The following is a 12,598-nucleotide window of genomic DNA, read 5'->3' as shown; positions in this document are numbered from 1 at the left end:
GGATAATCGCGAAATGCGGGTAGGTTGTGGATTTAAAATTTAAAAACCGCTCATTCGCGATTTGGATGCGATTTTAAATTTTTGAAAATCGCAAAATCGTAACCGCAACTCGTAATATATATTAATAATAAAATATATTTCCAAGAATGTAATTGATATCATATAAATTAACAAGCATATCCATTTATTAACTAATCTTAGGTTAATGTCAAGACTTCGTTTATAAGATTTACAATCATTATAAGATATATAACCAAAATAAATGGAAAATATAATTAACATGTAATTTTTTTTATCCTTTTCTTTTTTCTTTTCTCTCACCTCCATATTTTTGTATGTTTTTAATATCCTTGCTTCATACGGAGCATTAGTTTGTATTTTATTTTTGAATGTAAATTTATCATGTAATTTAAACTTGAATTTATTAATATTCCGAATTTTTTTTTTTGCAAATTATTAATTATTATAAAATAGGTGGTTGAACCACAAACCGATCCGCAAATTCGCAACCGCATTTGACGCGGTTAACCGCAACCGCATTTGCGGATGACAATTTTCTAAAACGGCTCTTCGCGGTTTAGTTCGACTTCTACCCCAAAACCGATCTGATCCGAACCGCGTACACCCATACTTTATAGTTGTCTAGATTTTACACACGTCCTTTGAATCTTTTGATACTATTTTATTACTAAATATATAATTACAATTTTGTCCCTGTGGATCAAATGTTTTTCTCATTCCTCGGTTGTGTGGACCTAATGGAGCGAAAATCCGATCTGACCCGACCCGATCCGAGGCTATTTTAGTGAATATGGATGGATCTATTAAAAATCCAATCCGAGATCCGATCCGATAAGAAAAATCCGATTATAAATGGAGCGGATATGGATTTAGGTCGATCTGATCCGTTAATAACCCGATCTGGTTTATATATATAATGTAATATAAATATTTTTTAATAATTCTAATTTTAAACGTATTATCCTCGAGTGAAGTCTTATTATCTATATTTCGTTCGGTTCAGTCTTTGTAGTCTAGTCCATTTCTATAACTCTGGTTCTTTTACCTTTTAAAGCCGCATAACACAAGTCTCAATTCATATAACATTTTTATTTCTAAATCAAGTCCCGCTATCCTCAAGTCAAGTCCCGTTATCTTCGACCCGTTATCCTCGAGTCAAGTCCCATTATCTATATTTCGTTCGGTTCGATCTCCATAGTCTAGTCCATTTCTATAACCCTAATTCTTTTACCTTTTAGAGCCGCATAACCCAACTCTCAATTTATATAACACTTTCATTTTGCAATATCAATTTTTTTTCATTGTTAGAATTAAAATATTGTACAACCCAATAGTATGTTTGTTTCAAAAAGCGAATTTTAGTTCGCAATTTATCTTTGGACTTCGTTATATTCTACTTGTATTTTAATATTTTTCAAAATTGTCAATTTTAAAAATATTTTGTAATAATTGAAGTTAAAAAATAAATATACATTAATGGAGTGGATATCCAATCCGAAATTCGTGATCCGAACGTATCCGGATATGGATCGGCCTATATAAAATCCGGAGCCGATCCGATCCGAATTTGAATCAAAAAAATAAATGGATATGAATTTAGGCCGATCCGATCCAAACTCAGTCCATTGACAGGCCTATGTGGACTAATATATTATTATAATACTATACCAGGAGTGCTTGGTCATATGAAATATGTACTCAATGGTGAGCCATAAATCTAGTAAATTATAAAGTGGTGACCGCATTTTACATCGATTTTAAAATAGTTGCCAATTTTTTAAATTTTCAAAATAATGACCAACTTTTTGTTACGCCTTTCAAAAAAATGGCTGCCGTCAAATCCCGTTAAATCTTCGCCGTTAAATAATATATTTAAAGCGTAAATTATATAATTGTGGCTATTCTTCGCACTTATTTTCAAAATAGTGGTTAAACTTTTATAGATTGTTGAAATCTTTTTTCACCTTTTAAAAGAATGGTTTCGTCAAATTACTACATGGACTCCCATCTTTATCGTCACAAAAAACATATGATATCGCTAAACAAATAGGCACAAACACAACTTAAATAATTATCAGTTTTTTCACTTCTTCTAATTTAATCAAGTGCCTGACTTCTATATTTTTTTAACCTCCTCACACAAAAATATGAATAAAAAATTTAGCAAAAATATAGAGAAGAGTATCCACCCTTTGAAAAAACTTATAACCAAAGTGATAATAATTTGTTAATCGACACCCGGTATTAGGATCAAATCTAGGAAAACTCTTTAAAACTCTTCCTACCAATGAAAATTTTAAAATGTCATTATTTAAAAATTTTAAAAATTTAGCCACCATTTTAAAAATAAATATGAAGTATGGCCACCAGTATGCAATTTACATTTTAAATATAATTTTTAACGGAGAAAACTTAACGGGAGTTAACGGCAGCCATTTTTTTTGAAAGGTGGAAAGAAAATTTAGCCACTGATTTGAAATTTTGAAAATTTGACTATTATTTTGAAAATCGGTGTAATGTACAGCCAAAACTCTGTAATTTACTAGCCATAAATCATATTAGTCAAAAATTATCTATAAAAAGTAAATAAGAAGTTTTATTTTAATGGGAATCATCAAGGACCACAATTCAATTACATTCACATATTTAGTACTTTTCGTGAATTACAACACAAAATTTTATTCCTACTAGAAAAATACTAAGGATACAAAACTCAAAATAGTTTTGTATAACAATTTTTTATAACTTTTTTTTGTTTCTTCCATGCTTTCATAGTTTCTCGAGTATATAATGGATAGTTTCTTAGTGTAAATAATGGGTATTAGCATATTTTCCTTCCGAAAATTCTCAATTATGTAATTATTTATTTGATTAGATTAAAAACCAATAGATTGAAAAATAATCCCAGTATATAAAAAATTATTATTTTGTAAATTATTTTATTTTGACCGGCTAATCAAAAATATTTTTTTAAAATATTTTTTTTTAAATTAAAATATAATTGTTTACTTTTATTAATAAAAATAAAATTTTATAAACTATAATTAAATTTAAATGATAAAAATATATTGAAATATATGTAAAAATTAACACGGTAAATAAAAAAATAGAAGGAGTATAAGTTTAAATCAATCGGATTCCAATTCAATCCATTGCTTTGCTCTCAGCTTGCAGATAAATTTACGGGACGTGGATGGCGTGCTGCACTCTCTCAACCATGAGACTTAAATGGTCAAATAAATAACGCCCACAACAACCAACAGTACTCCTTCACTCACCAACTACAATAACACTAACTTTGATTTTCTCTTTCTTTCTGAATTCGTTGAATGCAGATTATATTACTAATTTATATTTTATTTAAAATTCAAATTCAATTTTTTTACTCACAAAAGTCATTAGGAATACTTTCTAAACTATTTTAACCTACATGCCAAATGTTTACGCAGTTTAATAAACAGGCAGGACGATAGTATTGAAAATGTGAACCACGCACGACTACGTCTCTATTATTGACCAAGGAGAAAATGCCCTCATTTTTTATATCCAACAGGGCAAGTTTTTAGCTTTCTTCATATTGGCGATCTAGTGATTTTCGGTTCTTATTTTCTTTTACCCATATAATGCTTTAAATATTTTTTTTATTTATCGTAGATAACCCCCGACGGTTATCCGGGTGTGCACTGAATAAACCTTGCATAATAAATATTTACCCATTATATGGCTTTAAATGGTTACTGTTTTCTTTAGTCAACATGTCTTGTACAGGTTTAACTATCAACTGCTAATTTTGTATCTCATAAAATATAGTACACACCACTTATCTTCCTAATTAATGAAAATTATGTAATATGCTAGTCATTGAATAGTTACAAAAATAGTTAAACAAAATAGGCTAAAATATTTGTTATCATCAATATACATTATACTTGAAAATACTTTTATAAATTTTAAATAGTTAAAATTTATTTTATATGTCGCAATACATACAATGTACATATTTTCTTTTAATTATAAAGTATATAAATTAATATTATATGTGTTAACACTTTCACATCAAAAAATAACTTATTGATTGAATAATATTATTTTTTTTCCAATGAATTTCTTCCAAAATACGAAGACCATGACTGTCAAAGTAAAGATAATAAATATGATCATGAATAGTTTGAAAGTTATTAAGTAGAACATTTTGTCATAAATTAGTATCATTTTTTTTACAAACACGTGAAGTTATATAACGTGTATATAATCAAACATATCATTTTATAAAAAAAAATTAGTATCCATATTTACGATACAAATTTCTAGAAAAAATATTAATTATCACGACGTGGGGTAATTAATTTTTGATCCTGACTCAAATCATTTGTGTTAGAGGCCCACTGGGTCCATGTTACATGTTTGAGCCGAAGACGAAAAGACACAACGTGAGCCGAGGCAAGTTCAGCCCAATAACGAGGACGTGGACTGGTCCAGTAGTGGCGATACGCAGTCCACTGGCCACAACTTCCACTTTCCCCTTTAAGTAGAAGAGACCGCAGACTCCAGGATGGACCGTTAACTTGGTACAGTTTACATAACGATGAGATTTATTCATCAACACACACTTGATATCACATAGGTTGTCTTGTATTTTGATTTACTAGCATAAAGTCAATTAACTTATTCTTACACTGTAGGTGAATCGGGGGATCGTCCATCACATTCTTCTTGTTGCAAGCCGAAGTCGATTCATCTGAACGGAGACTGGGTCGGCAGAAAACTGGTTCCAACATTTGACGCCTTCTGTGGGACTACTAGATTAAGTTATGAGATCTGAGACGATGACTAATAGCAATGATGAACAGGGCCCTCTGGGGTTCGCCGATCAGAAAACTAATCCCACGAAATAACCTTTAATTACCCCTCTGAATTCGAAAACTGATTTCGATAAAGAAGCAGATATAGTCCCAACTCCTGAAGAACATGTGATGCTGATGAAGCTGAGGGCTGAAAAGATCGCCAAAGAAAAGGAAAAATCGAAAGAGGCCGAATAGGCAAGGGCCAAAAAACGAGAGGCCGATGCGCTGAAGCTCAAGGCCATAAGGCTACGAAGGGAAGAGTTGGAACTGGAGGAGAAGGCGCTGAGGGCGTCACTTGAAGAGACTGAGAGGGATAAGAGTTCTCGAATTCTCGAAAAATGAAACGAGTCCATGTCGAGGAATATGACTCCACAGACTCTGATTTACATCATAAGATGAGGAGGACGAAAGTCGCATTGACTTATACCATAGGATGAGGAGGACGAAAGTCGCATTGACTTCGGACGAAAGTCGAGGAAGATGACTCGATGTAGGAAAAAGCCATGTTTGGGGACAGAAATTTTAACAGTGAACTGTTGGTGACCGAAGAGATCGAGACATATCCGCCTCTTCCCGGGGAAGAAAAACAGTTCCCGAAGATGACCGAGTTTAATGGGAGGGGCGATCCCGAAGACCATTATGACAAGTACGAATTGTTGATGACTGGAATGGGCCACGATCAGATGATGTTGTGCAAGATGTTCAAGACATACCTGAAAGGATGGGATTCGATGTGATATAAATCACTTCGGCGACGCTCGATCCACTCCTATGAGCAGCTGAAAGGGAAGTTCATAAGGCACTACTCACATTTGTGTCGAAGAGAGAAAGACATTGAGACTCTCATCCATTATAGACAGAGGACGAATGAGTCTATAGGATATTACCTAGCCAGGTTGAAGGAGGAGGCATGTATGGTCACCAACCTGAACAAGACAAAGCTATGGGGTATCTGACCACGGGATTAGACCCAATCAAAGGTAAAAAAAACTCATATATTCCCTTTACGATTACCCCCTAAATCCTTTAATGACATATATGTGAGGGGCGAAAACATTCGAAGGAAAATGGAAATTAGTTAGGGGTATAAAGAATCTCGAAGAGATGACCGAAGCAGGCAATCAGGTCACTATGAGTACTCCCGAGGGTCCAACCGTGACCGAAGGGACAATCGTAGGACTGAATGGAAGAAACAAACTGATCGGGGCCTGAAAAGGCGAAGAGATAGAGATTCAACCGCATTCACACCTCTTAACGCCCCAATCTCCTAGATTCTCCACGAGATTAAAGGCAAACCAAACTTCGTCCGCCCTGCCAAAATGAAAATGTTCAATCACAAGAAAAATGCCGATAAGTACTATGACTACCACCAAGATAAGAGGCATAATACTGATGAATGCTTCCACCTAAAAAAGCTAATAGAGAAGATGATCAAGGCCGGAAAGTTGAATGAGTTTGTATGGGATCTGAGGGACAAGCTGGAATAGAACGATGTAAGAAATAGGGGGACTGAAGAAAGGTATCGGGGAGAGGTGAAGACCATTACAGGAGAAAATGCCCTCGGTCTCGATAGCAAGAATGCAAGGAAAAGGTACGCCTGCCAAGTCTACAACTGTATCAGTTCAGCCTTGCAAGACAGGCCATGCCCCTCTCATTTACCGAAGTGGACTACGAAGATGTCATATGTCCTCACGAGGACCCGCTGGTAATCAATCCCATATTTGGAGAAAATAAGATCTGGAAAGTGATGGTGGACGAAGGAAGCTCGACAACCATTTTGTTCCATCGGACATACACCAAGATGAACCTAGCAGGGCAACAAATGGAACCCTGACATGAAGCACCCATCGAGGCACTCGGCGGACATTTTATTCCCTGTGAAGGTATGGTGTAACACCCCCAAATTCAAGGTCGGGAATTCGGGTTGTTACGATCACTTAATATTGTCTAATAAATAATTAATCCTCTTGTCACATCATTAATCGACCTTTTTAACCAAACTCACACACATACATGTTATATGCTCAGAAACATTACTAAATTAACGTTAAAGTATTTAAGTTATTACAGACCAAAGGAAATTATCTCAAAAGGGTGAACGCCAAGAACATCTCTACATGAGACTGGCTCAGGTCACAATTAGTCTTGGTTCAAGTACTCAAAAGGAAACTATCTCTACTCGTCTACCTGAGGGGGCTGGCGGACGAACAGTCTACGGTACTCACGTGCGTCCCCTACCCGCTTGCGGACAGTCGTCCTGGTTCGGGCCATGCTGGTAATCTGTTGTGATATGATATTTAGAAAAGCAAGAGTGAGCACTAACGCTCAGCAAGATATAGATATCCATTATTTAAATATGATCATTTAGGGAAAAACAACCATTAAACATTGTATATCCAAGGTTTCTAACAGTTTATATGCTTGTCACTTTTATGAAAAACTCAACTTTAAATGTATCAGTTTAATCAGCTTATACTCGTACTCATTTTATCTCAAAATCTCAATATGATGCTTGAACCAAGATTCTCGAATGGATGTGATATATATTCATCAACAACCTTATTTAAAACTCAGCCTTATCGGCCTTCTGCTGTAGGTTTCATAACAATTTATCCAAAGTGGAGGAAAGGGACTATACTGGAATAAACCACGTACCGGTGATCAGCCGAATACGAAATTTTCTCTACTAGTAGAAGGAATACGAACTTAGCCGCCTTTGGGATTATCAAGACATTACACGATGGTTGCCCATTTCCGTGCAAGTCCGAAATTCAATGGTCACAGAGACCATATAACTGTATATTGCGCCACTCCGCGCTTGGTCACTACCCGATACCTCTTCGTGCCAGGTGGGCCACATTCCAGTCCAAAAACAATTATATCATTTACATAAAATCCTTTATCGAAGGAATAGATCGTTCTGAGTTGACCTTTAAATAAGATAATTTATTCATCACTTTTAATACAATTGATCCTTGGGAGTTGTCGGAGTTTTGAATTTAAAAATCATTTTCAAACCCTTAACTGTAGTAGAGTTTTACATAATTGTTCATTTGTTTTTCATTGAGCGAGCAAGCAAAACCTTTATTCTTCTAGACTAAGTTCCCTAAGGTTTTGATAAGTTTCAGATGATTGATCTCTTTCGAGAATTTTGAATAATTTAGAAAGTATCCTTGGGAACTATGTCTACTTTTAAATGATTTTTAGAAGTACGGAATATTAAATATTTACGGTCTCATAATATTTTTAAGAAGGGTCCAATGAATTGATAAAACCTTAAGTACTAAATGTTTATCAATAAGGTTCAATGAATTGATAAAAATCTTAATTAAATACTTAAGACAGGATTGACATCTTATAATTATCCTTCGAATGGTTACACACGTTTTAGATAGAGTGAATTGATTTAAAAACTTTTCAATATCTCTTTAAGTATTTTCCGGATATTTTAGTAACTCTTTAGGTATTACTTATAAATAAATAATCAAGTAGGATATCCCTTGAGTGAATATTCGATTATCTCTTTTAGTTATAAATCAAATCTCAATCGTTCGCTTAATATGTATGTTACGCGAAAGTACTTTGTTTATTGAAATCGAAATCTTCCGCGTCCGGCTCGTTTCGGGATTAAATCGATTTAAAAATATCTCCGACTCCCACTATCTTGTATTATATTAAAATTACGTTTCAATTTCTCATACTCGTATTAAACGAAGTTTGTTTTTCGTAAATAATCGCATAATTGGAATGTATTGATATCACAGACAAGCATATATTTTCAAACTGTAAATCATGAAATTAATATCACAACAGTATATATAGCATGGATAATTTGTGTTAGGGTTTCGTAAACTTGCCTCGAGTGCTAGGGGTGGTATGGTCTCGGGGCTTTTGTTGGCGATCTAAAATCAATAACCAACGATCTTAGTTAGTACCCGATTATCGATTCGTTTCACTAAAACATTTTTATAAAATCGAAAAATTAATATTTCCTTTAAATTTTTTTTGGAAAGTCTTCCTTGCCGCATTATTTAATTATCATGATTTTTAAAAGATTCCAAAATTATTTTTAGCCTTTCAAAATCATCATGCAAGTGGCCTATGTGCAGTTGGCTTTTCGTATGAACGCTCTACACTAAAACGGTCATAACTTCTAAACCGTAAATCCCCTCGTGACGATCCCCACATGTACAGAAACTAAAAATCAAGATCTACACAGTCATGGATAGTGACTCACAATTTTCAAATATTTACATGGCCGAATACACTGCAGAAGGCAGACCAAGTGCAATAGGCCCCACATTTCATTTCTACTACTTGTTCTTGACACAATCACTACTTATGACCAACACAACACTTCTTACTTATCAAGATACTTTATCTAGCATCACATACAAGCATCACAACTCAAAAACTCAAGTACTTAGCAAGAATATGAGAAAAATAACCTTACACATCCATAAACTTTTGGATCTTGACACTACATTACAAATAACTCTTAAACTCACCCTTAAAACTTTAAAGAGTTGGAAGTTATACCTTCTTGAGCACTAGGAGGGTTAGTACTAGGATTATTAGGGCTTGGTTTGCTTGAAAAACACTTAGAAGGGCTAGATCATTAAGAAACAAAACCAAGAAACCAAGTTAGTCAAAAAAGTCTATAAAGTTCTTGAACTTCAAGAATTTGTTTCTCACAAACCATTAAGAATTTGGCCATTAAATCATTGACATAACTTTACTAGGATGTAAGGAAGCTTTGTGAATTTTTGTAGAATTTTTAATAGAGGGAAGGATGGAGAAGTGAAGTGAGGAAGAGGGATCTCCCTCCTTTTCTGCATAAACAGGCCGAGAGCAAAAAGGGGGAATGGGGGGGGGGGGTTTGGTTTGATTTTTGTTGAAGTGTGAGAGTGTATAAGATGGTTTGATAGTGTGTATATATGGGTATAATAATCAGCAAAAGAAATGGCTTAGTTGACAATTTTAGATGAGTAGAAATGGGGAGGTATGGCCTTGTACCTTCTTGTCTCCCAATTATTATTCACTAACTATTCACTTACTATTCACTAACTATTCTAGTTAGCTTCTAATTCCCTAGTTACATCTCCTAACTACTAGTTAGCTTGGTTTTGCATGGCCAACTTGTATGAAATTAATTTCTCATTCGATTATTTAACGTACACGCGATTGTCGTTCCATTCCGATAGTTTAATCGTATAATATTTCGTTTCGCAGTGAATTCTTTTATCGCTTATAATCCTTTAACCAATTTTATTCCTTTCTATTGATCATAGAAACACCTTGATATAATATTTATTTCACTTAGTATTCCCGGTTCTACGCCATTCCTTACGGATATGAAAACACGTAGTATAATCGTGAATCTTCGAATTCCGACGGCTTTTACATTCACTTATTTTCCTCGATAAACAAGAATATGATCTCGGATTTCCAAAATTTCACTATTCATATTTGTGATGAACTCCATGCGTATTACATAACTAGTTCCAGTTACTATTCACTAAAGTTTTAAAATATTATAAAAATCAGGCTTCTTACAGTCTCCCCCTTAAAAGGATTCTGTCCCGGAATCAATCCACAAATAGATGGGGGTACTTTTCTTGCATGTGAATCTCTACTTCCCAAGTTGACTCCTCGACGTTGTGATGCCTCCATAAGACTCTGACTAGATTGACACTCTTATTCCGGAGTACTTGCTCTTTTCGGTCAATGATTTCGACTGGCTGCTTAACATAAGACATATCTGGTTGAAGGTCTACTTGCCCATGCTCCACTATATGTTTGGCATCCGCATTATACTTCCTCAACATTGATACATGAAAAACATTATGAACCTGCTGAAGATTTGGAGGTAAAGCTAACTCGTATGCCACCGGTCCTATCCGTCTTAGAATCTCGAAAGGTCCAATATAACGGGGGCTCAGCTTTCCCTTCTTCCCAAATCTCATCAATCCTTTCCATAGTGACACTTTCAAAAATACCTGGTCACCCACTTCATACTCTCTGTCCATCCGTGCCAGATCGGCGCATTTACGCTGTCGGTCCTAGGTTGCTGCTATGCGTCCTCTGACTAATTAAACTATGTCCCTTGTCCTTTGCACCAAGTCGGGACCTAGTAACTTTCTCTCACCAACTTCATCCCAATACAAGGGTGAACGGCACCTTCGGCCATACAACACCTCGTATGGGGGCATTCCGATACTCGCATGATAACTATTGTTGTAGGCAAACTCTATCAAAGACAGGTGTTCATCCCAAGAACCCTTAAAATCTATTACACACATTTTCAACATGTCCTCCGATGTCTGAATGGTTCACTCACTTTGTCCATCTGTTTACGGATGGTAAGTGGTGCTCATATTTAGTTTGGTTCCTAGGCATTCTTGAAAGCTCCTCCAAAATCTGGAGTTGAATCGGGGATCTCGGTCAGATACGATAGCTACTGGCACTCCATGTCTTACCACAATTTCCTTAATATATAGCTCCGCTAATCTATCCACGGTGTAGGTTTCCTTGATTGGAAGAAAGTGCGCTGACTTGGTTAGTCGGTCTACAATTACCCATATTGCATCATGGTTAGTCTTAGTTCGGGGTAATCCTACCATAAAATCCATAGCTATCTGCTCCCATTTCCACATCGGAATTTCTAAGGGTTGCAAGAGTCCGCTTGGTCGCTGGTGTTCTGCCTTTACTCTCTGACAGGTCATACACTTACTGACCCACTCCGGTACATCCTTCTTCATATTAGGCCACCAGTAGTACTCTTTCAAATCTTGGTACATTTTGGTGCTTCCTGGGTGGACCGTATATCTAGAGCTGTGTCCTTCACATAAAATTTCATCCTTTAGTTCTTGGACGTTAGGGACCCATATCCTGTAGGCATGCCTCCTAATTCCCTTCTCGTCTGGGTCACACTTGGCCTCCTCTCCGCTTACCAGTTCCTTGTTCTCCCTCAACACTATTTCTTGGCATCGCCTAATCTTTTCCAGTAGCTCCGGTTGCATAACCATCTCGTACAAGCCTTCGGTTCCTAGCTCAGCGACCTTGACCTCAATCTCTAACTTTTCAAATTCTCTGATCAAATCCTCTGACGTGGTGATCCTTTTCAATCTTTCCTTACGACTAAGGGCATCGACCACCATATTGGCATTCCCCGGGTGATAAAGAATTTCGCAGTCGTAGTCCTTAATCAATTCTAACCACCTTCCCTGCCTCATATTTAGCTCCTTCTGGGTGAAGATATATTTAAGACTCTTGTGGTCAGTATAAATCTCACACTTTTCTCCGTATAGGTAATGTCTCCACATCTTAAGGGCAAACACTATGGCGGCTAATTCTAAGTCATGGGTGGGGTACCTCACTTCATATTCCTTTAATTGCCTGGATGCATAGGCAATCACCTTACCGTGCTGCATCAGCACACATCCCAAACCCTTATGGGACGCATCACTATAAATCACAAAGTTCCCTTTATCGTCTGGTAGAGCCAGCACTGGGGCCGATACCAACCTTTTCTTTAATTCTTGGAAACTTTCCTCACATTTCTCTGTCCAAACAAACTTTTCTGTTTTCCGAGTAAGTCTAGTCAACGGGCCTGCTATCTTGGTGAAATCCTTTACAAACCTTCGATAATACCCGGCCAGTCCAATAAAGCTTCTTACCTCGGTGGGCATGGTTGGTTGTTCCCAATTAGCGACAGCTTCTATCTTTTCGGG

The 12,598-nt window shown here is 36.0% G+C and overlaps 1 protein-coding gene across 1 annotated transcript; it reads right to left on the bottom strand.

Moving 5' to 3' along the window:
* Window positions 1-6,149: 6,149 nt before the first annotated feature.
* Window positions 6,150-12,100, bottom strand: LOC141699432 (uncharacterized). Its single transcript, XM_074503496.1, has 2 exons — window positions 11,603-12,100; window positions 6,150-6,176 (listed from the first exon to the last, which is right to left on the bottom strand). Exons 1-2 carry the CDS (start codon window positions 12,098-12,100, stop codon window positions 6,150-6,152), a joined length of 525 nt encoding a protein of 174 aa, XP_074359597.1.
* Window positions 12,101-12,598: the final 498 nt, after the last annotated feature.

This window comes from Apium graveolens, chromosome 2 (assembly GCF_009905375.1).
Source record: "Apium graveolens cultivar Ventura chromosome 2, ASM990537v1, whole genome shotgun sequence".
NCBI lineage: Eukaryota > Viridiplantae > Streptophyta > Magnoliopsida > Apiales > Apiaceae > Apium > Apium graveolens.
Note: the sequence above shows the minus strand (reverse complement) of the source record. Positions and strands in the feature narration are given on the sequence as shown.